This window comes from Ascaphus truei, chromosome 22 (genome assembly GCF_040206685.1).
Source record: "Ascaphus truei isolate aAscTru1 chromosome 22, aAscTru1.hap1, whole genome shotgun sequence".
In the NCBI taxonomy this organism is placed as follows: Eukaryota; Metazoa; Chordata; class Amphibia; order Anura; family Ascaphidae; genus Ascaphus; species Ascaphus truei.
The window spans coordinates 13,617,564-13,645,403 of record NC_134504.1 but is presented as its reverse complement, the minus strand read 5'-3'; the positions used below and the strand labels follow the sequence as shown (position 1 = coordinate 13,645,403).

At 49.8% G+C, this 27,840-nt stretch overlaps 1 protein-coding gene across 2 annotated transcripts; it reads right to left on the bottom strand.

Annotated features, from left to right (window-relative positions):
• Positions 1-376: 376 nt before the first annotated feature.
• Positions 377-26,541, bottom strand: TBC1D16 (TBC1 domain family member 16). Of its 2 annotated transcripts, none has more exons than XM_075580028.1 (11): positions 26,312-26,541; positions 22,079-22,535; positions 18,554-18,742; positions 17,940-18,087; positions 16,187-16,354; positions 15,842-15,990; positions 15,488-15,622; positions 11,583-11,769; positions 10,630-10,809; positions 8,924-9,070; positions 377-2,359 (listed from the first exon to the last, which is right to left on the bottom strand). In XM_075580028.1, the coding sequence occupies exons 1-11, from the start codon at positions 26,481-26,483 to the stop codon at positions 2,114-2,116; spliced, it is 2,178 nt and encodes a 725-aa protein (XP_075436143.1). In that variant the 5' UTR covers positions 26,484-26,541; the 3' UTR covers positions 377-2,113. The 2 variants fall into 2 exon arrangements, with proteins under 2 accessions (XP_075436143.1, XP_075436144.1); XM_075580029.1 differs by having other exon boundaries at positions 16,187-16,351.
• Between the last annotated feature and the right edge of the window lie 1,299 nt (positions 26,542-27,840).

The following is a 27,840-nucleotide window of genomic DNA, read 5'->3' as shown; positions in this document are numbered from 1 at the left end:
ACCCCAGCAGCACAGGCCTGGTACCCTGGCATGAATATTACCCCCAGAATAAAACCCAGGCATTAATTACCCCAGCAGCACAGGCCTGGGACCCTGACATTAATTACCCCAGCAGCACAGGCCTGGGATCCTGGCATGAATATTACCCAATTGAAATACTGTATTCAACTGCATAAAACCCTTATTCTTTTCAGACATTTTTATTTTTTTGGGGGTGCGGGGTGCTGGGGATCATTCTTTGTGCCCCGGGTAAAGAATAGGATCCTGATAACAAAGCTCCTGCTTTTGGGGAGGGTGGGTCCCCTGGGTGAGGCTCGGGCACCCCCAGTGTGGGTATAAAGATGGGGGGGTGTAACACACAGAGCTGCACACGGGATGGAGAAATCATTTTTAATAGAAATTCTGATGTCCTGCCCCGGATCCCGTGACGGGTCACGACATTCCTCTGAATTGTGCTGCGCTGGTAACGGCTCCGTGGCCGCTCTCCAAATACTTGTCACTGTCCGGCGCGTCCACGTGTCCCAGGGTTGACACAGCGTGGCGGTTTAACCCCACGGTGGCTGGAGTTCACGCGGAGAGTAAAACCTTGCACAGCTCAGGTTCCGAGTTACACCTGCCCCAAACCTCCCCCCCCAAACCCTTCCGGGTGTCCCACACGGGTGTCATTGCGCCACAGGCCACAGCTCGGGCGTCTGATCAGATAACGCACACAGTAGGACAGTGACGTGGTTCGGTTCGGGTTTATCTGTGGTACTATTACTGGAACAAACACCCCGGGCTGAAAAATCAGGAGGATTACAATCTATAAAATGCTCTGCAATTGTGTCACCCTACACCTATGTGTGTATGTACGTATATGTATATATGTTAGGGCACACACTTTATTAGTATAAGCCAGCCTACTGGAGAGGGTGCAGCTATCAGAGCACCGACAAAAGGTACTGTACAAAAATAATAACAAATGTTTTGCACTATGAATATGAAAAAAAGTATTTATTGGCCCAACGTTTCAGCTCCCTCTGGAGCTTTGATAAAGCCAAAACGCTGGGCCAATAAATACATATTTTTGCATATTTATAGTGTGCCAATCCATGTGTCTGTGTGTGTGTGTGTGTGTGTGTGCGTGTGTGTGTGTATACACATTTCAGAGGTGCTACACTACCACTGCTCTTCTCTACAGGCCTATAATGATCATCAGGAAGCTGGGCTGGTAACCTAACTCCTGCAGGTCTGTATAATAAACCAGGTAATAGAGGAGAGAAGGGTAAGCACAGACCGATCGCCTAAAAACCAGGGAGAGGGAGCCCGGCCTCCGCGGCCCCGGGTGGGAGCCTGGCCCCGGGTGGGAGCCTGGCCCTCGGCGGCCCCGGGAGGGAGCCTGGCCCTCGGGGGCCCCGGGTGGGAGCCCGGCCTCCTTGTCCCTTGGAGACCTTTGGTTGAAGCACATTGTGTTTGCAGGTTGGGATTCGCAGAGAGTTTTCCTCGGGGCAATAACAGCTCAGCGGCCCCTAAGCTGGGAGCCTGCGCCAGCACACAGTTCCGAGCCAAGCCGGCGGCTCACCCCGCAGCACGTCCCAGAACCTCTCTCTATTCTGCACCCTCTTGCCGCGCCCCCACCTCCCCCAGGGGCTGCTCCCTCTGCCCCCACCTCCCCCAGGGGCTTCTCCCTCTGCCCCCACATCTCCTCACAGCAGCTGCTCTCTCCTCACTCCCACGGGCCTGCTCCCTCTGCCCACACATCCCCCCCACAGGGGCTGCTCTCTCTCCCTCATCCCTAGAGCTGTTCCCTCTGCCCCCACTTCCCCCCAGGGGCTGCTCTCTCCCTCCTCCCAGGTGCTGCTTCCTCTGCCCCCACCTGCCACCAGGGGCTGCTTCCTCTGCCCCCACCTGCCACCAGGGGCTGCTTCCTCTGCCCCCACCTGCCACCAGGGGCTGCTTCCTCTACCCCCACCTGCCACCAGGGGCTGCTCTCTCCCCCCTCCCAGGGGCTGCTCTCTCCCCCCTCCCAGGGGCTGCTCTCTCCCCCCTCCCAGGGGCTGCTCTCTCCCCCCTCCCAGGGGCTGCTCTCTCCCCCCTCCCAGGGGCTGCTCTCTCTGCTGATCTGGCTTCTTTCCTACTTCCTGAAGGTGAACACATCCCGTTTCCTGGGTGCCCTCTTCCCGTCCTTGGAGGGATTGGGGGACGGTTCCTCCACGGTTCCCCCGTATGGGCAGCTCTCGGACTTGGGGTGGTGACCCGTGCACTCCACTGGGGGGATGCTGCCGCTGTCCCACATACCGGAGCTGCACAGCTTGCAGAGGTCGTGCAGGCTGCAGGGGATTCTGGGTAACAGGCGGAACTGGTACAGCAAACTCCGAGCCTGCAGGGAGGGGTGAAAAGGCAGGGAGTGGGGCAGAAGTGAGAGGCAGAGAGAGATGAGAGGGGTGAGGGAGGCAGGAAACGGGCAGAGAAGGGTTAGGGGAGCAGCAGGCAGAGAGGGGCGATAAGGGCAGGCAGCGGACAGGGGAGTGGGGACGGAGGAGGGGGTGGGGGCACAGAGGGGAATGGGCAGACATCGTCAACGGAGGGGAGCGGGGGCACAGAGGGGAGTGGGCAGACAGCGAGACAGCGGGCACAGAGGGGAACGGGGACACGGGAGTGGGCAGACAGCGGGCACAGAGGGGCGGGGTGGATCGGGAGGGTGGGGGCACAGAGGGGAGTGGGCAGATGGCGAGACAGCAGGCACAGAGGGGAGCGGGATGGATCAGGGGGTGGGGGCACAGAGGGGAGTGGGCAGACAGCGGCCACAGAGGGGAGCGAGTGGGGGGGAGGGGGGGGCGCAATAGCTTATTGTTGGATCGTTGTTTCTATATAAATCTTTCTAACATGGAAGTCCAATATTGTTTGCTTCAATTACAGATTTGCTATAACTCAGACACAAGGAACAGTACTTTTGTAGGGCACTTGACTACTCACACACAAAACTATCAGAGCGAGACAACTATAAGAGACACACACTTAGTCTGCATACACTCACTCTGCTCACAACAGCTCCTTGCAGCACTGCCTACCTCTGGCATCATGAACCTGCTATGTATTTTAACTTTTTTCTTTCTCCTGGCCTCATGGAGATGTTACTCCCTCTATCCACTACAAACTCCTCCATCCTGGCCCACACCCAACATCACCATACACCCTGGACTACTCAAAAGCCTTGCACTATCTACTGAATGTTGGTGGAGAACTCTAAAAACCAGCACACCAACCACTGCTCACTCTAATGGCAAACACCACAAATCTACAACTTGCAAACAACTAACCAAATTTCTACTCATACTATTACTCTCTTTAGCAGGTGATATTGAACCTAACCCAGGTCCTCCCATTTCAGCTCTGTCCCATGCCCCTGAGAATTCCACCTTTAAATTCCAAAAAGGGCTATCTGTCGCCCATATAAACATCCGGAGCCTGCTGCCCAAACTGGATGAACTAAGGGCATGGTGCCTTATGCATAAATCCAAAGCCATCGTTCTTACAGAAACATGGCTAACCCCTAAAACCCCTGATGCAAACATTGCCATTCAGGGATACTCCATTTCTAGGAGAGATAGGTCAACGAGAGGAGGAGGGGTGTTATTTTATATTGCAGACAACTTACAATTTACACTATTAAATTGCCCACCCTCTTTTGAAAAACTCTAGTTGGCAAAACCTGCCTCCCCTTTTCTAAGCCCATCTTACTCACTGGCATCTACCGCCCCCCCTAAAGCCCCTCTACAATCCCTGACTGATATCACCCAATTTCTTGGCTCCATTTCCTCTCTGAATGAGAAGAGTGAGCTGCTAGTTCTTGGGGATTTCAACTTCAATCGGCTTGACCCTACAAACCACAAAATCCAGATACAACTGAAGTCACTTAACCTATCACAACTCATTTCCCAACCCACACGGATAAACCTGAAATCGCATAACCATTCCTTGCTAGACTGGATTCTCTCCTCAAACCCCAGTAGAATCCAATCCTCTGGCATCCTTCCTGACATTTTCAGTGACTATGCAATAGTGTACTGTGTAAGGAAAATTAAACCGCCCAATCAAGCCCTAAAGTTCTCCTCACTAGAACATTTAAAAACTTTAACCCACAACAGTTTCTGACTGACCTTACCAACTGCCCATGGCACAGATTCGATTTAATTCCCGACCCCGATTCTGCGCTCGACTATTTCCAATCCGAGTTCTTAAAACTCTGCGATACCCATGCTCCACTACGCAAAATAAGGGTATGGGGGGGGCCCACCTTCCATGGGTTACACCTGACCTTATAGCACTCTACCAGTTCAGGGATGCCTTGTGGAAAAGCTACAAAGTAACTGGCACTACCAAGGATCTCAATCACTACAGATGCCTGCGGAATATGTGCACAAGGCAAACAAGGCATGCAAAAGCACAATATTACTCTGACAATCTCCACCAAAATACATCAAACCCAGCTAACTTCTGGAAGGTTATCAACAATATATTCCAGCCTCCTAACCATCAACAACCAAGTAATATCACTAAGGGGGATATTACTCTGACAAACCCCACTGACATTGCAAATGCATTCAATGATTACTTTGTGGGGTGTGCCACTAACTTATTAGCGAAACGCAGCACAAACCCCAAACATGAATCTCATCCTGGGAGTATCCCTACAGTCTCACCCCCTCCCAACACTGCCCACAATTTTCAATTTAGCCCAGTATCTGAAGAGGAGATTACACAAGCGCTCCTCAAACTAAAACTAAGCAGCCAATGTGGACCCGACTTACTACAATCTAGGTTCCTACGACTTGGTGCCCCAGCCATTGCCAAACCAATTGCGTCCATAGTCAACTCTATCCTGTCTGCAGGCCATATCCCTAAGACCTGGAAAACTGCCAGAGTTGTCCCAATCTTCAAAAGTGGGGACAAAAACACTGTCTCAAACTACAGGCCAATCTCACTTCTCCCAATTCTATCCAAAGTTATGGAAAAATGTGTCCACTCCCAATTAAGCGATTTCTACACCAAGACAAATTTCCCTAGCCAATTCCAGTCTGGGTTTCGTCCCAAACACTCCACCGTAACTACCCTGCTAAAAGTTTGCAATGAAATCCAGTGTGGAATGGAACGGGGACAACTCACTGGTGCAGTATTCCTAGATTTTGCAAAGGCTTTTGACACAGTTGATCATGTTATCCTGCTTAACAAACTCCAGAGCTCTGGAATAGGGAAACATGCTTTAAACTGGTTTCAGTCCTACCTATCAGGAAGATCCCAACATGTGTCCATCTCAGGCTCTAACTCCAACCCCCTGGATATCACCTGTGGTGTCCCGCAAGGCTCTGTTCTGGGGCCCCTACTCTTCTCAGTGTTCATTAATGATCTTCCCACAGCTTGTAAGGAAGCCTCAATACACATGTATGCAGATGACACAATCCTATATGCACACAGCCATAGCCTCTCTGACCTTCAACACATACTTCAGTCTGACTTTTTGAGACTCGAAAACTGGATTTCCCAAAACAAACTGTTTTTAAACACTGACAAGACTGTAACAATGGTATTTGGGACCAAGACTAAATTTGTAAAGCTTCCAGTGACTGAGCTCCTGATTAGAACCAACGCTAACCACCCTAACACCTGTCACTAGTTTTAAATACCTGGGCTTATGGTTTGACTCCCACTTAACATTCGGGATGCACATTGATACCCTGACAACCAAGACCTATGCCAAACTAGGGGTACTTTACAGGAACAAATCCTCCCTAAGTCTCCTGGTCAGAAAGCGTATTGCACAGCAGATGCTAATGCCAATTATTGACTATGGAGACATAGTATATGGCTCGGCTCCTCAAACCCACCTTAGCAAACTTGACACCCTTTACAATTCAATTTGTCGTTTTGTTCTCCAATGCAACTACAACACACATCACTGCGAAATGCTCAAAGAACTAGATTGGTCATCACTAGAGTCTAGGCGCAAAGTTCACCTTTCCTGTCTCACCCTCAAATACTTTCTGGGCAAGCTACCCAGCTACCTGAACAATCTCCTCACCCCTACCACATGCAGCACTTGTCACCTGAGATCAGACACCAAAAGACTATTCATGGTCCCAAGGCTCAACAAAGTATCCGGACGTTCCTCCATCTCCTTCCGTGCACCCCAAAACTGGAACAACCTACCAGAGACTCTCATATCCACCACCAGCTTAAGTTCTTTCAAATCTAAAGCTGTCTCACACTTTAACCTGGTCTGTAACTGTTTCATACGCTCATAATATATATTTTCTTTAACTGTGCACGCAATGTCTTGTATATAATGTATACCTTGTTCATTTATGTAACTGTACTTGTAACCATGTATTATTTGTTTTACTCTGTGCCCAGGACATACTTGAAAACGAGAGGTAACTCTCAATGTATTACTTCCTGGTAAAATATTTGATAAATAAATAAATAACACACACAACTATCAGAGACGCACACACACACACACAACTATCAGAGACACACACACACACACACACAACTATAAGAAACACACAGACAGACACAACTATAAGAAACACACAGACACACAACTATCAGAGACACACAGACACACACTAAAATATAAGACACACACACACACACACACAACTATCAGGGAGAGACAGACACACAACTATAAGAGACACATACAACTATCAGAGAGACACACACTAAACTATCAGAGAGAGACACACGCACACTAAATTATCAGACATACAACAAAAAACGACCAGAGACACACAAAACTATCAGACACAAACACACACAAAACTAATCAGACACACACTAACCTATCAGACAGACACACACACAACTGACACACACACACTAAACTATCAGACACACACACAAAACTATCGGAGACACACACACAACTATCAGATACACTCAGAACAAACTATCATACACACACACACACACACACTTAACTATCAGAGATAGAAATAGAGACACACACACACACACAACTATCAGAGAGAGAAATAGAGAGACACACACACACACACACACAACTATCAGAGAGAGAGAGACACACACACAAAACTATCAGAGAGACACACCCACAACTATAAGAGACACACTAAACTATCAGGGAGAGACACAAACACACAAGAGACACAGACACACAAAACTCAGACACACACCCATCACACAAAAAACTATCAGAGACACACACTAAACTATCAGACACACACAACTATCAGAGAGACACGGACTAAATTATCAGAGACACCACAAAAAACTACCAGACACACAAAACTATCAGAGACACAGACACACACACACACACACACACACACTAAACTATCAAACAGAGAGACACACACACACACACCTATCAGACACACACAACTATTAGCGAGACAACAATAGACACACAGAAAACTGAGACACACTAAACTATCAAAGACACACACTGACACGCAAAACTATCAGACACACACTAAACTATCAGAGAGAGAGAGAAACACACAAAACAATCACACACACACACACACACACCGTAAACTATCAGACACACACACACAACTTATTCTGGACCCTGGCTCACATGTAGCATAAACTCGTCCTCTTTAAAAGCACACAAAGTTCTTCTATTTTCTTCAACTTTATTGGGTGGGGTTAACAGAAATATAAAAGAACATGCATGGAGTTTGTGGTAGGCTGTGTCTCTTGTGAGGGGAAGTGGCTTTTGTTAGGGGAAGGTAAAAAGGAATCCCTTTCTAAGGGAGCAGGGGAAGATGCATCTACTCACTCTGTCTGCTGATAAGAGACAGGAACAAGCCAAAGAGCATACTAATAAACAGATTAAGGCAGGGGGAGAGGGCTAAACCAACTCAAGCTATGAGCAGTGACAGGTTGCCAAGGTAACTGACTGGTGGTTTGTGGAAAGGTTACATTGTAGCAATAATGTTGCAATTACACAGCAGCAGTGGCTGCTTCAGAGCAGGGAAACATGCAACTTTCACTGGGAGAGCTGGCAGCCTGAGAGCAGGAAATATACACAGAAAATATACAATCCGGATCCTATCATACAGAAGAAACACACAAAGAGATACAGAAACACACACAAAGAGATAAAAACAGACACACACACACAGAAAATATACAACCCGGATCCTATCATACAGAAACACACAAAGAGATACAGAAACACACACAGAGATAAAAACAGACACACACACACAGAAAATATACAACCCGGATCCTATCATACAGAAACACACAAAGAGATACAGAAACACACACAGAGATAAAAACAGACACACACACACAGAAAATATACAACCCGGATCCTATCATACAGAAACACACAAAGAGATACAGAAACACACACAAAGAGATACAGAAACACACAAAGAGATACAGAAACACACACAGAGATAAAAACAGACACACACACACCCAGAAAATATACAATCCGGTTCCAGGACACAACTCCTATCATACAGAAACACACACAATGAGATAAATGCAGACACACACACACACACACACACACACACAACTCCTACTAGAGACACACAAAACTCCTATCAAACAGACACACACACAGATGCTACATGTGGATAACACAGACACACAATACACACTTACAGAGCGGAACCCTAAATACACAAACAACCTTATTGTCTTTCATACTATAGTATATTATATAATGATATCAATTATACCAGGAGAGAAACTACAACTCCCAGAATCCAACGCTGGCCAGTAGAGACAGATCGGGTTGGGGGGGACGGATCGGGTTGGGGAAGGATCGGGTTGGGGGGGACGGATCGGGTTGGGGGGGACGGATCGGGTTGGGGGGGACGGATCGGGTTGGGGGGGACGGATCGGGTTGGGGGGGACGGATCGGGTTGGGGGGGAGGCGGGGAGGTAATCTCACCTTCCTGAGTACCAGCTCCCCATTCATGTGCATCGCCAGGTTACTGAAATGCAGCAGCATCTGATCCGTCGGCAGCCGCTGCTCAATCACGTCGTCTCCGTATATCACGATAATCGCGACGCACAGAAAGAGGTGGAAATAATCCGTCTGTGGGGGGAGGGGGGGGCACACACACAGGGCCACGTCAGCATGCCACGCTGCCCATTTCACCGCAGTTATTCAAACGGCTAGACCTATTAACCCCTTCACTGCAAGGCGAGGCGGGTCTCTCCGGCTTTGAAGGGTTAAATCCGAGGCGTCCCGCCAATTTATCGCTAATTATGTTGCCGTTCCCTGCAAACGGTCTCCCCACCGCCATGCAACGTAACAAGTACAACACCAGCCCCCCTTATCCGCAGCGATCACTCGGCACTGCTATTCTCACACTACGCCAGGGGTGCGCAAACTGGGGGTACGCAGGGTTTACAGAGCCCCCCCCCCCCCGCACGCTTCCCGAAGGCATTTAAATGCAATGCCGGGGGAGTGGTGAAGGCCTCCGTAAACTTCACATACCGTAGCTCCGACGGCTTCCGGTGACGCTGCTTTGCCAGGTGGTGACGTCAGAACACCGGAGCCAAGGTAAGGGCGGGGGGGGGGGCGCGAGGAAGGGGGGACGGCGCAGGGGAAAAAGATTGCGCACTCCTGCACTACGCTATGATTTATCGTTCTGTGCAGTATGTTCTTTTAGTTTGAAGCCCCTCGGGGTGACAAGGAGACGGAGAAAGTATTCACCCCCCCGACCCCCCTAAGAGTCACCACTTTATTTCACCAACCACCACTTCTTTCTTATTCAACTTTTAAAGGAGCAATTCAAGCAATTTCCTACATGTGTTTATTAAGCAAATCATCTCTGTAGTATTAGATCATACTTACTGCATTTTTTTAATTAATTAAACTTTTAATGCTATTTTTTATGAGTTTTAATATGCTGAGCATCGTTTGATTTCTATAGCAGGTTTTAGCACACCTCCCCAGCAGTGCAAGATCTTTGTAACACACTGCGGTTTGTGATCACTTGTTGCCAGTGTTCCCAGCAGTTTGAGCTGCAAACTGTAACACTAGATAATGTTACCCAAGTAATACAAGAATACATTGTAGCTGCAGCGTTACACTGACTGAAGGATTCATTAAAACTGAAAAGGCGGCCATTTAGTGAAGCCAAGGAAGCCGGATCTTTGCTGATCGATCACGGGAGAACGAATCGATCAGCAGCTTAGGTAATTAGATTTCAATATAGGTAATCAAATATATATATATATATATATCTGTACTGTGTTAGCCGAGCTTAGTAATCAAAAACAAATAACAACTAGACAGTGACACACAAATAAAAGCATTTTGTTAGCCACAGAACGGTATCGTCTATTTGTTTTTGATTTTATATATATATTATTTTAGAAATGCCGCTTGGATTGCCTCTAACTAAACATGGGTTTAATTCAGAACCCCCCCCCCCCTCCTTTTATGGCAGAAATATTGCATGACCTGTTTTTTTACACCAAGTCTAAAGAGTTTCTCCTCCATATTTAATGCAGGTTTTTCTAATATGCGGCACAGTGCCATTGCTTGTGTTGTGTGTAAGTGACGTCGGTCACTGTGGCCTGACAGACAGCAGTGACATGGTGTGTGCGGTGGGATTAAGCGCAGGGTTCTGGCCCGGCTGGTACCTGGTAATGAGCCCAACACGCCTCCCACATCCTCAGGGCTTCCGAATCTGGGAATTCTCTCTTGAAACAGAGCAGGACCCAGCGGTGACAGAACAGCATCTGCAGTCCGTCTTCCCCCAGGGACAGCAGGTGCTGGTGAAATCGCGGGTGCACCAGACGCAGCAATTCACGCAGGTACATCTGGGAGAGGCGGGGGACACGGCGTCACCTCCCTATTACCCGGGACGGCAGCCACGACTCCAGCACACTGAGCAGCCGTGTCAGTCCCCGTGTGTAGGAGTGTGCGTCCCGCACGTAAAGGCACAAAGCCAGGATATAACCGGTATATTCTACCGGGACCTCAAACGTATGAGAACCGCCAGAGGGAAAACGGGAATATAAAATCATTCCCGCGTCTTTACTTAACCCTCGAAGCTCCAACCCGCCCGTTCGCTACACGGGCCACAATTCTTCTATTAAATATCATTTTTTTTTGTAATTTAACACTAAATAACTGGTCTACTCATTTTCCATTATCTCTGGTATTGTACAGAAGTTCTATATATAAATGTATATAAATACATCTTTTTATATTTGTATATGTGGGTACATTTCTACCATATTTCTCGTGTATATGTATGTATGTATGTATGTATGTATATATTTTACTTGGGGATATTCTGTGTTATACTGGGATGTGTTGTGTTATTTGGGGGAACAATGTTACGTGACACACACACACACACACACACACACACACACACAACGCCATTAAATCGTTTGGCTAGTTGGGGATATTCGGTGTTATACTGGGATGTGTTGTGTTATTTGGGGGAACAGTGTTACGTGACACACACACACACACACACACAGTGTCCTTGTCTGTATGTAATGCAAAGTAATATTTTGGGGTGTCCGTGTCTTGGGCCTCTGGTTTCGGGGGGAGGGGGGGAGGGGAGTAGGAGTCCTCTCACCAGCTGCAACTCCATGTCCTCGTCCCGCGGGGAGCTGATGAAGATCGTGTTCTGCATCAAACCCACAAAGCCCCAGAAGGTGTCGGATTCATCGAGAACCTCAGCCAGCAGCGGAGCCACCAGGTCCGACATGCCCTGCGAGTACCCCACGCCCGGGCTGTGCACCGCGTAGTTCAGCAGGATTCTCCTGGGGAGGGAGGGGCGAGAGGGGTGAGACGGGAGACAGCGCAGGGGACTGCGCTGCCAACTCCCGTCTCACAGGAACAGGGCGGGTTTTACGCTCATCGCGAGCTCAGCAAAGCAATACGACGTGATTTTATCCCTGCCGCGATAAGACTGTTGTACGTATTGTATGTCTTTATTTATATAGCGCCATTAATGTACATAGCGCGTCACAGCAGTAATACGCGCGACGATCATATAAATAACACATAACACATAATGGGAAGACGCGCTTCAGACATAAAAGTAAAATTTTCTGAAGAGGAGTCCCTGTTCCGAAGAGCTAACAATCTAATTGGTGGGGAGAACATACAGAGACAGTAGGAGGGCGTTCTGGTAAGTGCGTCTGCAGGGGGCCAAGCTTTATGTATCATGTATAGTATCAGCCACGGAGCTGCTCATATGCTTCGTTAAGCAAGTGTGTCTTAAGGTGGGATTACTGTTTGTAATGTCCCATATATACAGGCAAACTATTCATCAACTCTAACCATACCGACATCGTCAGTCAAAAAAAACCACCCTCGGGAGGGGGTGTGGGGGGCCACGCAAGGTTCGAAATTTCACAGACCCGAAGAAAATAGAAACATATTAATTTCTCACAAGAAACGGATAGGTAGCAGCAGGTTGCATGGATACTGTAATTTGTTGTACAAAAAAAAAACCCCTTTAGAAACAGGATAACAAAGCTCACTGGATATCGTGGGCCATGTCTACTAAGTATTGCTACTCCACGAGACACTACCCAGCACTGCTTAGGCTTGTGTCTCATTATTCCGTGTTTTTAGGTCTTATTTTACATTAGTTATAATGCGACTTAATAAAAAGCAGCATTTCTCTGCACCATTACTCTACTGCAGGGAGCAATCTCATCTCCTCCCCGAGACCCGCCGACTCCACACTGTGAGGCCACATGCCTGCTCCGTGTATAAATCATTCATCCTAATCCCTTCATCGGCAAGGAAATCATTGATGAGCCCGCTCGCCCCCAACCTGCAGGGGAGACCACCCCCCTGGCCACCTCTCCTAGTCACCGCAGGGTCAGGCATCTCACAGTGTGAAGGTCAGAGGGGCACCTCACAGTCTGGAGGTCAGAGGGGCACCTCACAGTGTGAAGGTCAGAGGGGCACCTCCCAGTCTGAAGGTCAGAGGGGCATCTCACAGTGTGAAGGTCAGAGGGGCAACTCACAGTCTGGAGGTCAGAGGGGCAACTCACAGTCTGGAGGTCAGAGGGGCAACTCACAGTCTGGAGGTCAGAGGGGCAACTCACAGTCTGGAGGTCAGAGGGGCAACTCACAGTCTGGAGGTCAGAGGGGCAACTCACAGTCTGGAGGTCAGAGGGGCAACTCACAGTCTGGAGGTCAGAGGGGCAACTCACAGTCTGGAGGTCAGAGGGGCAACTCACAGTCTGGAGGTCAGAGGGGCAACTCACAGTCTGGAGGTCAGAGGGGCAACTCACAGTCTGGAGGTCAGAGGGGCAACTCACTGTCTGGAGGTCAGAGGGGCAACTCACAGTCTGGAGGTCAGAGGGGCAACTCACAGTCTGGAGGTCAGAGGGGCAACTCACAGTCTGGAGGTCAGAGGGGCATCTCACAGTCTGGAGGTCAGAGGGGCATCTCACAGTCTGGAGGTCAGAGGGGCATCTCACAGTCTGGAGGTCAGAGGGGCATCTCACAGTCTGGAGGTCAGAGGGGCATCTCACAGTCTGGAGGTCAGAGGGGCATCTCACAGTCTGGAGGTCAGAGGGGCATCTCACAGTCTGGAGGTCAGAGGGGCATTTCACAGTCTGGAGGTCAGAGGGGCATCTCACAGTCTGGAGGTCAGAGGGGCATCTCACAGTCTGGAGGTCAGAGGGGCATCTCACAGTCTGAAGGTCAGAGGGGCATCTCACAGTCTGGAGGTCAGAGGGGCATCCACAGTCTGGAGGTCAGAGGGGTATCTCACAGTCTGGAGGTCAGAGGGGCATCCACAGTCTGGAGGTCAGAGGGGCATCTCACAGTCTGGAGGTCAGAGGGGCATCTCACAGTCTGAAGGTCAGAGGGGCATCTCACAGTCTGGAGGTCAGAGGGGCATCCACAGTCTGGAGGTCAGAGGGGCATCTCACAGTCTGAAGGTCAGAGGGGCACCTCACAGTCTGAAGGTCAGAGGGGCACCTCACAGTCTGAAGGTCAGAGGGGCATCTCACAGTCTGAAGGTCAGAGGGGCATCTCACAGTCTGGAGGTCAGAGGGGCATCTCACAGTCTGGAGGTCAGAGGGGCATCTCACAGTCTGAAGGTCAGAGGGGCATCTCACAGTCTGGAGGTCAGAGGGGCATCTCACAGTCTGGAGGTCAGAGGGGCATCTCACAGTCTGGAGGTCAGAGGGGCATCTCACAGTCTGGAGGTCAGAGGGGCATCTCACAGTCTGGAGGTCAGAGGGGCATCTCACAGTCTGGAGGTCAGAGGGGCATCTCACAGTCTGGAGGCCAGAGGGGTATCTCACAGTCTGGAGGTCAGAGGGGCACCCACAGGGGGAAAACAATCTCTACAGGTATCATTGAAATGTCTCTGGGCTGAAGCTGCTCAGGGCTGCAAAACAGGGCTAAAGCTGCAGCCGTGCGATGTTACTGTTGCACCTCTGCAGTGTTCTTGAAACAGCCCCCCTAAGAGAACCCCAACGTCACGGTATGGAAGCTTCCTGCAGATGGAATCATTGCATGCACCAGGGGTGGCCAAAGTCAGTGCGCACGAGCACCCACCAATCCACGTATTAAGGATACCACGGCTTCAACATAACTGAACCACTGATAGAGCCACCTGTGCTGAAGCCGGGGAATCCTTAATACGTGGATTGGTGGGTGCTCGTGCGCACTGACTTTGTCCACTTCTTGCATACAGGATCCCGGGCAGCCTGTGCCCTGTATATAAGGGAAGGTCCCATTGCGCAGCACAGCCTGTGCCCTGTATATAAGGGACGGTCCCATTGGCGCAGCACAGCCTGTGCCCTGTATATACTGGAAGGTCCCATCGGCGCAGCGCAGCCTGTGCCCTGTATATAAGGGACGGTCCCATTGGCGCAGCATAGCCTGTGCCCTGTATATAAGGGACGGTCCCATTGGCGCAGCACAGCCTGTGCCCTGTATATAAGGGACAGTCCCATTGGCACAGCACAGCCTGTGCCCTGTATATAAGGGAAGGTCCCATTGGAGCAGCACAGCCTGTGCCCTGTATATAAGGGAAGGTCCCATTGGAGAAGCGCAGCCTGTACCCTGTATATATTGGGAGGTCCCATTGGAGCAGCGCAGCCTGTACCCTGTATATATTGGGAGGTCCCACTGGAGCAGCACAGCCTGTGCCCTGTATATATTGGGAGGTCCCATTGGAGCAGCGCAGCCTGTGCCCTGTATATAAGGGAAGGTCCCATTGGAGCAGCGCAGCCTGTGCCCTGTATATATTGGACAGTCCCATTGGTGCTGTGCAGCCTTGGCCCTGTATATACTGGGAGGTCCTATTGGAGCAGCGCAGCCTGTGCCCTGTATATATTGGACAGTCCCATTGGTGCTGTGCAGCCTGGGCCCTGTATATATTGGGAGGTCCCATTGGAGCAGCGCAGCCTGTGCCCTGTATATATTGGACAGTCCCATTGGTGCTGTGCAGCCTGGGCCCTGTATATACTGGGAGGTCCTATTGGCGCCGGACCGCCTCACCTCATGGCCTCCACGTTGGGGTTGTCCTCTCCTCGGAAGAATTGGTTGCTGCGATCCGTCCTCACCACGTCCTTATCCACCGTGAACTGCACGTTTTTCCAGAACTCCTTGTGAGAGTCGGGGGACATGGACACCCTGAGGACAAAGTACAGCAGGGAGGGAGACACCGATAAGGAGAGGGGAAGGGAGAGTGGGGTTCACTGCACATTAGGGGTGACACTCACGAGATGGAGACAAGGATATAAAAGTACCAAAACATACCCCTTTCATTCTATAGGGCTTTATCTTGTTGACCACTCCTGCTCTCTGTAGGATGGTGCCTTATTGCCTCCCGCAGGCGGACCCCACACGTACCTCTTCATCTGAATCTGGGAGTACTCCTCCCTCTTCCGAACCCTCAGAGCCTCGCGCTCCTCCGACGTGGACTCCCAGCTGTAATATCCCAGAAGGAATGGCCACACCTCGCCACGGAGGGACAGCTCGATCCCACCGAAGAATATGGCCTGCCGAGCCGGAGACAGGAGTTAATATCCCAAACCGACACCGTATGTGCCAGACACACACACACACACAGACAGACACACACACACACACACACACACAGACACACAGACACACAGAGAGAGCTGTGTTCCAAAGTCTGGAGGGATTAACCCTTCCTTGCCCACGTTTTTGCCTCCGTGGACGTGACCCCCTGACCTTGCGCAGTTTGTACTCCTCCTCCACCTGTCCGACCTCGTTCAGATGCTGCAGCCAGCTGGTGACATCCAGCATGCGGTATACGCCCTCCTCGGGGTGAGACTCCGACGATGGGAGGTTCGGCCTCTGGATGGAGAAGTAGAGGCAGGTCTTCTCCTCCGACACCTGCTGCGGGGGGCGAGACGGGGGCAATAAGGCAAACAGCGCCTCGGACTATCCGCGTAGCCCACCCCAACATGCAGAGACCACCCCTGCAGAGCAATGCAAACACAACCGCAGTATAAGCTCAGTGACCTGCAGAGCATTCCTCTGTTACAATGCAGCGAAGGGGCTGTGCAGAGCATTCCTCCAGAAAATGCAAGAGTATTAATTCATTTTAAAGGGGAATATTTTGCCCAATGGGTATTTATTTGTGTTTAGGGAGCAGGGTGGAAATTCTGCACCTGTAATTATTAGGGTGTCTCATTATTGGTTCTTGGCTCAATCTCTCTCCTTGGAACCAGCTGTTGTTCAGTGATACTCAGTTGCATTTGATATTGCAGCATGTCTTATTATTATTATAGGTAGATCCCGAGTATACAGCGCAGTGGCCCCGAATATTACCAGACTTCCCTGGGACTGGAAATGTTCCCCCTGAGCGCTATTAATTACAGCTAATTAACCTCCCCCTCGTTGGCATGTGAGTGGGCGCTCTGCTGCAGAGTGTCCCGTCCTGGCCTCAGGCAGGTACACAGCTGCAGGGACCAGAGTCTGGGTCCTGGGACACACAGGAGGTGCACTAGCTAATGGTGCGTGTTACAGTGAGAGCAGAGAGGCTGCATTACAAGTCTGTGTCCTGCAGGCAGCTAATTAATCCCCATCATCACCCCACCCCGGGGGGCAGGAAGACTGTCACTGTGACTGAGGCTGACAGGAGGCTGTCTCTCTGTGACTGAGGCTGTCAGGAGGCTGTCTCTGTGACTGGGGCTGACAGGAGGCTCTCTGTGACGGGCTGACAGGAGGCTGTCTCTCTGTGACTGAGGCTGACAGGAGGCTGTCTCTCTGTGACGGAGGCTGACAGGAGGCTGTCTCTCTGTGACTGGGGCTGACAGGAGGCTGTCTCTCTGTGACTGGGGCTGACAGGAGGCTGTCTCTGTGACTGGGGCTGACAGGAGGCTGTCTCTGTGACTGGGGCTGACAGGAGGCTGTCTCTGTGACTGGGGCTGACAGGAGGCTGTCTCTCTGTGACTGGGGCTGACAGGAGGCTGTCGCTCTGTGACTGGGGCTGACAGGAGGCTGTCTCTCTGTGACTGAGGCTGACAGGAGGCTGTCTCTCTGTGACTGAGGCTGACAGGAGGCTGTCTCTATGTGACTGAGGCTGACAGGAGGCTGTCTCTATGTGACTGAGGCTGACAGGAGGCTGCCTCTCTGAGGCTGACAGGAGGCTGTCTCTCTGTGACTGAGGCTGACAGGAGGCTGTCTCTCTGTGACTGAGGCTGACAGGAGGCTGTCACATGTCACAGCCGTGGGAACCAGCGCTGCTTCAATATCCGAGCGAGATACATAAATATACAGCTGTAAGCTTATCCCTGTATCACCCTCTCTCCTCCCCCCACCCCCTCTCTCCTCCCCCACACCCCCTCTTTTCCTCTCCCTGTGTCGCCCCCACTCCCCTTCTCCCCCGTGTGGCCCCCACACTCCTCCCCCGTGCCCCCCCTTTTCTATTCCTCTCCCTGTGCCCCCCCCCCTCCCCTTTGTGCCCCCTCTCTCTCACCTGCTCCTTCAGCTGGGTCTCCCTGCAGTACTTCCACTGCTGGAACACCTCGGACAGCTTCCCCAGGCCCCCGTGATGGAAATGGAAGACTTTGTACTGACTCTCCCTGCTGGCCACCACCAGCTGTCCACTGGTGCACGCCTCGTCACTGCCGGGGGGGACAGGGACACCGTCAGGTCGGGTCTGTCCCCAACTACGTAAAGGAGTGTCACAACATGGCCAAGCGTGGACACCACGGAGTGTAATAGTGGGCTGGTGGAGGGAGCGGTGGGACGCCAGAGAAGAGACGGAGCGTGACAGAGGGGGGCGAGACAGGTCACTGGGACCCTATAAAGGGCCCGAGCCACTGCCCAACACTTTGTGTCATCATCAATAATCATTAGTGTCCCTACTTACTTCCAATCTGGTGACTCTTCTGCCCCAAAGACTCGGGGACACCGACTCCAAACGGTGTGACGCCAGAGAAAGTGGACAAGCGCACGTCCAGCGGGTGCAAAACGGGGGCGCATGGCTGAGTGCTTTAATGGTCCTACAGCTTTGGTTAGCCGGGACAGGGGACATTTCAGGGGGACCATGCTGCAGGCGAAGCTACCGAACGGTGGCCCCTCACCCACCTGAAGAAGAGACGCAGGGATCGTATCTGGCCCAGGTCCACCCGGAACACCCCGCACGTCTGCTCCAGCGCCAGAAGCTTCTGCTGATCCTCCCACCCGTGGGGTCCGCCCTGCCCGTTGCTCTCGGCGAGCGGAGAGTTGGCGTTCAGGCTCGAGGCGCAGCTGGTCATGTGACTGTCACCCTCGTCCCTGGGAAAGGAGGGGGGGGGGGAAACATGGGGACACTTATCTGTAGTCAAGAGTTTGAGTAACATGTAAGAGCAGCAATGGCACCGGGCACACGCCAGCTGTAATAATACCGCGAACACGCGAGCAGTAACAATACCGCACACACACGAGCAGTACGAATGTCAGTAGTAATAATACCGCGCACATACCCGCAGTAATAATACTTGGTACATACCTGCAGGAATAATACCACGCACATACAGGCAGCAATAATACCGCACACATACCCACAGTAATAATACCGTACACATAACCACAGTAATAAAACTGGGTACATACCTGCAGTAATAATACCTTGCACCTACAGGCAGTAATAATACCGCACACATGCAGGCAGTAATAATACTGCGCACATACCCGCAGTAATAATACCACGAACCTACAGGCAGTAATAATACTGCACACATACAGGCAGTAATAATACCATGCACATACCCGCAGTAATAATACTACTAGGCACACCCACAGTAATAATACCATGTGCATACCGGCAGTAATAATACCGCAAGCATACCTGCAGTAATAACACCACACACATACTGGCAGTAATAATACAGAACATATACAGGCAGTAATAATACTATGCGCATACCGGCAGTAATAATACAGCGCACATACAGGCAGTAATAATACTATGCACATACCGGCAGTAATAATACAGCGCACATACAGGCAGGATAATACCGAGCGCATACCAGCAGTAATAATACCACATGCATACCGGCAGTACTAATACTGCGCACATACAGGCAGTAATAATACCACGCGCATACCGGCAGTAATAATACCACACGCATACCGGCAGTAGTAATACCGCGGGAATATCGGCAGTAATAATACAGCGCACATACAGGCAGTAGTAATACCGCGGGAATATCGGCAGTAATAATACAGCGCACATACAGGCAGTAGTAATACCGCGGGAATATCGGCAGTAATAATACAGCGCACATACAGGCAGTAGTAATACCGCGGGAATATCGGCAGTAATAATACGACGCGCTTGCCACGGCGAGGCTACTAGATCAGACTGAACCAGAGGGATATTTTAACCCTTCTGCTGCAGGCCGGGCCTGTAACACACTGCGGGCCCCTCTGGCAGTGAAAGGGTTTTCCTGTTTGGGAGCCACAAGCTGCTTTCTGCAGCAATGTTGGCAAGTCCTTGCAGCAGGTTCCCAGGCCAGCAGTTCCTGCACGTGGCCACCAGGCGGCTGCACGGAGCGTCGCTCTGCCGTTTCACCTCATTGCTGTGTGATATTTACAGATACCACGGCATATCTCGTTGGTGACACCGTATGACGTCACCATGCTAACAACGCAGGGCGCCAGTGACGAGGCCGCTTAGGAGAGACGAAAACCTCCAGCTCTGTATTTAGATACTATCTGGGTTACAACTCTAACTGGGATATACCACAATGAGAAACAGAGCATCCACAGGGGTTGGGTTACCCTTCTTGGGCAGGAATACTGCAAAATGCATTTCCCCCCCTATATTTAAAGGGCCCTGCATGTTGTTACAGAGCTCTTGCAGACCCTACTGCAACTGAAGGGGTTAATACACCAGAGATGGGGTTCCTGTCCCTGAAGGGGTTAACTAGCGCGTTGCAAGAGAATCTCAGATATCAGCATGGAGCGTAGCACCGTATATGCCATCTGCCCTTCGGGATATTGCCGATTAGATTGTAAGCTCTCCGGCGCAGGGACTCCTCTCGCTCAAAGTGACATATCTGTCGCGAGGCACTTAACCCCCCCCCCCCCCCGGCTGTATTAGGATATATTCCCTGCACGGTCACTGGAGCGTAATCTCATCAAGTAAATAAGAGCCGGAGAAAGCCCCGCGCAGCCGGCCGGCGCGAGAAAAAGGTACATATATCTGCGTTGTAGAGGACGGAGGAAAAGACGTTTTTTTGACAGGAAAAATGGTGTATTTAAAAAGTAAGGTATCATGAAACGACAAGTTCTGAACTTTAGGCGGTTTTAAGGAGTCCTTAGTATTTTATTTCATTACCAAGTCTATTTTCATGGAAAAAAGGTAAAAAAAAAGGCACTTAATGAGTTTTACCTCTACAACCATGATATACACTATTAGGGGTGAGCAGAGCTCCCTCCTGTGGCAGCTGTCAGGTATTACAGCCAAACATCAGTATCAATGAGACATATAGCACGCAACTAGATTGCAAGCTCTTCAGATCAGGGCCAGTTTTATTTGTACAGCACTGTGTGCAGCTCTGTGTAATAGAAACATTTAATAATTTCATTTTTTTTAAAAAACACAAGCCCGCACCCCAGTGGTAATGTTATTTGTATCTCCAGTGGGACAGGAAAGAAAAAAAATTGTCAAGTAAAAGAACAAAAGACAGAAAAGCCCAAAGCTACATCCAAATATGACAAAAATACACAGTGAAATACCTATATATTCTCTTGAAAAGGGTCATTTAGTTAAACCCTTTGGCCAAAGCATTATAAGCCTGCAAGCCACATCAAGGCAGGACCAAATGTCTGTTTTTTGTTGTATACATTTACCCACGCTCAGTAGCACTCCGTTTAACTCCCCCCCCCCAGGGTTTAAGCTCGCCCCTCCCCCCTTTCCAAGTAAGAAGGTTTTTTTCATGTTGCTGAGTTTGGACAGATCCAATGTGATCATTCTTCCTCTAATTACAGATGTAAATAAGAATTTTAATCAGTTAGTGTTAGGACCTGCACATTTGGTCCTGCCTTGATGTGGCTTGCAGGCTTATAATGCTTTGGCCAACGGGTTTAACTAAATGACCCCTTTTCAAGTGAATCTATAGGTATTTAACTGTGTATTTTTGTCATATTGGATGTAGCTTTGGGCTTTCTGTCTTGTGTGGTATACATTTAGCCACGCCCAGTAGCACTCCTTTTGATACTTATATACATATATATTATGTGGTATGTTTTGGGGCTTCTGGAGTTTGCTGGGATTCTGTGCGTTAATTAAAAGAACCCATTAGACCAGGGATGGGCAATTCCAGTCCTCAAGGGCCATCAACAGGTCAGGATTTCTGGATATCCCTGCTTCAGCACAGGTAGCTCAGTAGAAGACTGAGCCACGGATTGAGCCACCTGTGCTGAAGCAGCGATATCCTGAAAACCTGACCTGTTGGTGGCCCTTGAGGACTAGAGCTCCCTGCCCCTGCATTAGATTGTAAGCTCTTCAGATCGGCATCTGCTGTGTGTGAGGACACCGACACTATACTTAGGAGTCACGGTGTCCCGCCTCCGACACGGTGCTGCGCCACGCTCTCTGCCTGCTGCGCGGAGCTCACCGCTCACCTGCTCTCGTTCTCCAGGAAGACGGAGCCGCTGCTCTCCCCGAGGGCCTCGCTGATGGGGGAGAGGCAGAAGGGGGAGGAGAAGGCGTCCGAGTCGGAGTCCAGGGTGCTGTCTCTGCTCACATCATCGGAGGACAAGTCCAGCGACCTCTCGTCCTCCCCTCCGTCCTCCGCCGAGGCCTCCGACGGGTTCCTCTCTGCGGGGGGCTCCTCCCTTCCTGCGGGCGCCTCTCCCTGGCTCTCTTTTGGGGTCACCGCGGGCTTGTGGCGTGCGGAGGGGGCAGGTGCCGGGTGGTGGCGGTTTCTTCTGCGTGGGGCTTTGTGGACGGGGGAGCCCTCGGGGGTGATGTACCGCAGCGCCTCCTCGTCCTCGCGCTGGATGCGCGAGTTCGGGATCCAGGCCAGGATAAGGGTGCTGCCCAGAAGCTCGTCCTTCTCCATGTATACACACAGGTACCCTGCCACGGGAGAGAGTATACATCATAACATATATATATACACACAGGTACCCTGCCACGGGAGAGAGTATACATCATAACATATATATATACACACAGGTACCCTGCCACGGGAGAGAGTATACATCATAACATATATATATACACACAGGTACCCTGCCACGGGAGAGAGTATACATCATAACATATATATACACAGGTACCCTGCCACGGGAGAGAGTATACATCATAACATATATATACACACAGGTACCCTGCCACGGGAGAGAGTATACATCATAACATATATACACACAGGTACCCTGCCACGGGAGAGAGTATACATCATAACATATATACACACAGGTACCCTGCCACGGGAGAGAGTATACATCATAACATGTATACACACAGGTACCCTGCCACGGGAGAGAGTATACATCATAACATATATACACACACAGGTACCCTGCCACGGGAGAGAGTATACATCATAACATATATATACACACAGGTACCCTGCCACGGGAGAGAGTATACATCATAACATATATACACACAGGTACCCTGCCACGGGAGAGAGTATACATCATAACATATATACACACAGGTACCCTGCCACGGGAGAGAGTATACATCATAACATGTATACACACAGGTACCCTGCCACGGGAGAGAGTATACATCATAACATATATACACACACAGGTACCCTGCCACGGGAGAGAGTATACATCATAACATATATATACACACAGGTACCCTGCCACGGGAGAGAGTATACATCATAACATGTATACACACAGGTACCCTGCCACGGGAGAGAGTATACATCATAACATATATATACACACAGGTACCCTGCCACGGGAGAGAGTATACATCATAACATATATATACACACAGGTACCCTGCCACGGGAGAGAGTATACATCATAACATATATACACACACAGGTACCCTGCCACGGGAGAGAGTATACATCATAACATATATACACACACAGGTACCCTGCCACGGGAGAGAGTATACATCATAACATATATACACACACAGGTACCCTGCCACGGGAGAGAGTATACATCATAACATATATATACACACAGGTACCCTGCCACGGGAGAGAGTATACATCATAACATATATATACACAGGTACCCTGCCACGGGAGAGAGTATACATCATAACATATATATACACAGGTACCCTGCCACGGGAGAGAGTATACATCATAACATATATATACACAGGTACCCTGCCACGGGAGAGAGTATACATCATAACATATATATACACACACAGGTACCCTGCCACGGGAGAGAGTATACATCATAATATATATATACACACAGGTACCCTGCCACGGGAGAGAGTATACATCATAACATATATATATACACACAGGTACCCTGCCACGGGAGAGAGTATACATCACAACATATATATACACAGGTACCCTGCCACGGGAGAGAGTATACATTATAATATATATACACAGGTACCCTGCCACGGGAGAGAGTATACATCATAACATATATATACACAGGTACCCTGCCACGGGAGAGAGTATACATCATAACATGTATATACACAGGTACCCTGCCACGGGAGAGAGTATACATTATAATATATATACACAGGTACCCTGCCACGGGAGAGAGTATACATCATAACATATATACACACAGGTACCCTGCCACGGGAGAGAGTATACATCATAACATATATATACACACAGGTACCCTGCCACGGGAGAGAGTATACATTATAATATATATATATATATATACACACACAGGTACCCTGCCACGGGAGAGAGTATACATCATAATATATATATACACACACAGGTACCCTGCCACGGGAGAGAGTATATATCATATCATAATATATATATATATATATATATATATATATATATATATATATATATATATATATATATATATACATACACACAGGTACCCTGCCACGGGAGAAAGTATACATCATAACATATATATACACACAGGTACCCTGCCACGGGAGAGAGTATACATCATAACATATATATACACAGGTACCCTGCCACGGGAGAGAGTATAGATTATAACATATATACACACAGGTACCCTGCCACGGGAGAGAGTATACATTATAATATATACACACAGGTACCCTGCCACGGGAGAGAGTATACATTATAACATATATACACACAGGTACCCTGCCACGGGAGAGAGTATATATTCTAATATATATATATATGCATTGGCTAGAGGATTTGCTTGTGTAATACGAGCTTGAGACAAAAGGTGGCACTGAGTGCTCATTTGCATGTCATTTCCCAGAATCCCTTGCTGCAGTGAAAGCGCTGTATGCTGGGCGACAATGGGGAAAGACAGGGTTGCAGACCTGTCTAAGACATGCAAATGAGCATACAGTAATATTTACAGTTGCTATATATATATATATATATATATATATATATATATATAACGATCTGAGGGTTGCCATACTCAAAGGTAATCTTAAAACACCGAAAGAGAGACAGTTGCATGAATACAAATTTATGCAACTGTTCGGGACACTTAGCAGTGGCCTAAACAGAGATCAAAATTTTATGAGTCATTACTGACACAAGTGAACTCTCTTCCCATGAGCGCTATAGGCCATGTCTGTACATACTGTGCTATATGTATGCACACACAGCTGTCTCTCACACATACTTATACTCCTTGTTTTTCCATCCCTATACACCAATAGGGACCACATAGTATCCACACACACTTTTAGTTGTGCTACTAACTCTCACATTTCCACACCCACCCACACCATTTATATCCACTCCCACTCCACACACACCTTGTGTAAAGCACTGTATATACTGTGGGCTCTCCATTCATGTTAATTCACACTGATACACATACACACTCTTTCATCACTTGCTTTCAGGAACCTTTTGACACCTCCAGCCATAAAACACATCCACACCGGGGGAAGGACCAGCACAGATAACATTCCAATAGACACTGTTTATAGTATAGCTTTTGCTTGCTTCATTCATTGTAACATCGCCGGAAGAAGAGATCAGTGTATCTCGAAAGCTCGCACAAATAAAAGCATTCGTTAGCCACAGAACGGTATCATCTATTTATTTTTTGATTATTGAAGCTCGGCTAACACGGTACTGATACCTATACATGTGTGTGTGTATATATATATAGATATAGATATAGACACACACACACACACACACACACACACACACACACACAGGTAGCCTGCCACGGGAGAGAGTATATATTATAATATATATATATACACACACAGGTACCCTGCCACGGGAGAGCAGTATATATTATAATATATATATACACACACAGGTACCCTGCCACGGGAGAGAGTATATATCATAAATATATTATATACACACACACACACACACACACACACACACACACACACACACACACACACACACACACACACTAGAGTATATATACGTTATAATATTATACTCTCTCCTGTGGCAGGCTACCTGTGTGTATATATATTATGATATACTCTCTCCCGTGGCAGGGTATGTGTGTGTGTATTGTGTGTATGTGTATGTGTGTATGTGTGTGTGTGTGTGTTGTATGTGTGTGTGTGCATATACACACCACACACACACACACACATACACACACACACACGCCCTGCAGAGAGTGTATATCAATACAATGTCTATACACACACAAGTAAACCGAGCACACCCACACACGTCCCTTCAGTTCTAATGCCTCCAGCAGGAAGGGGTTAATGGGCGAGCTTACCGGGGTGATGGGCCCCCCCATCGTGCAGCAGCTCCGGCGGGTGCACACACACATTGTTCTTGGAGAATATGGTCTCTCCGTCCAGGACCGAGGACGTCCCTCCCCCAGAGCTCAGCGTCAGGAGGTCGGAGGCTTTGGAAGACGCCCGTCGCAGAAGCCGGCCCAGTGACATGGCACTATTTCCATCATCTGCTCAGCTTCCAACCACACCTGCACCCCGAGGAACGAGAGGTTATACCCCGTACATTGTATCAGGTGTAACACAGCGTGTGTCACACAGCGAGTGTGTCACACAGCGAGTGTGTCACACGGAACAAGTCGGCTGCTCAAGTTTCTGACACTCTTCAAAATCATCAGCCGGGAAACCTAACACCCCCTCACACCTGGCTGGGTTTTAGGAGACCCCCTCACACCTGGCTGGGTTTTAGGAAACCACCTCACACCTGGCTGGGTTTTAGGAGACCCCCTCCCACACCTAACTGGGTTTTAGGAGACCCCCTCACACCAGGCGGAGTTTTAGGAGACCCCCTCACACCTGGCTGGGGTTTAGGAGACCCCTCACACCTGCCTGGGCTTTAGGAGACCCCCTCACACCTGCTGGGTTTTAGGAGACCCCCTCACACCTGGCTGGGTTTTAGGAGACCCCCTCACACCTGGCTGGGTTTTAGGAGACCCCCTCACACCTGGCTGGGTTTAGGAAACCACCTCACACCTGCTGGGTTTTAGGAGACCCCCTCACACCTAACTGGGTTTTAGGAGACCCCCTCACACCAGGCGGAGTTTTAGGAGACCCCCTCACACCTGGCTGGGGTTTAGGAGACCCCCTCACACCTGCCTGGGCTTTAGGAGACCCCCTCACACCTGGCTGGGTTTTAGGAGACCCCCTCACACCTGGCTGGGTTTTAGGAGACCCCCTCACACCTGGCTGGGTTTTAGGAGACCCCCTCACACCTGGCTGGTTTTAGGAGACCCCCTCACACCTGGCTGGGTTTTAGGAGACCCCCTCACACCTGGCTGGTTTTAGGAGACCCCCTCACACCTAAGCTGGGGTTTTAGGAGACCCCCTCACACCTGGCTGGGGTTTTAGGAGACCCCCTCACACCTGGCTGGGTTTTAGGAGACCCCCTCACACCTGGCTGGGTTTTAGGAGACCCCCTCACACCTGCCTGGGTTTTAGGAGACCCCCTCACACCTGGCTGGGTTTTAGGAGACCCCCTCACACCTGGCTGGGTTTTAGGAGACCCCCTCACACCTGGCTGGGTTTTAGGAGACCCCCCTCACACCTGCTGGGTTTTAGGAGACCCCCTCACACCTGGCTGGGTTTTAGGAGACCCCCTCACACCTGGCTGGGATTTAGGAGACCCCCTCACACTGCTGGGTTTTAGGAGACCCTCACACCTGGCTGGGTTTTAGGAGACCCCCTCATCCACCTGGCTGGTTTTAGGAGCACCCCCTCACACCTGGCTGGTTTTACAGCGTCGGAGACCCCCTCACACTGCAGTGGCACACCCCTCTCACCAGGCTGGGTT

Excerpts from the sequence above, each read along its gene's own strand:
- TBC1D16 (XM_075580028.1), bottom strand. The coding sequence starts at position 26,483 with ATGTCACTGGGCCGGCTTCTGCGACGGGCGTCTTCCAAAGCCTCCGAC. Across the intron at positions 16,355-17,939 it reads AGACCCAGCTGAAGGAGCAG|CAGGTGTCGGAGGAGAAGAC; the intron begins GTGAGAGAGAGG and ends CGCCCCCCGCAG. Across the intron at positions 15,623-15,841 it reads TCCCAGATTCAGATGAAGAG|GGTGTCCATGTCCCCCGACT; the intron begins GTACGTGTGGGG and ends CTTTGTCCTCAG.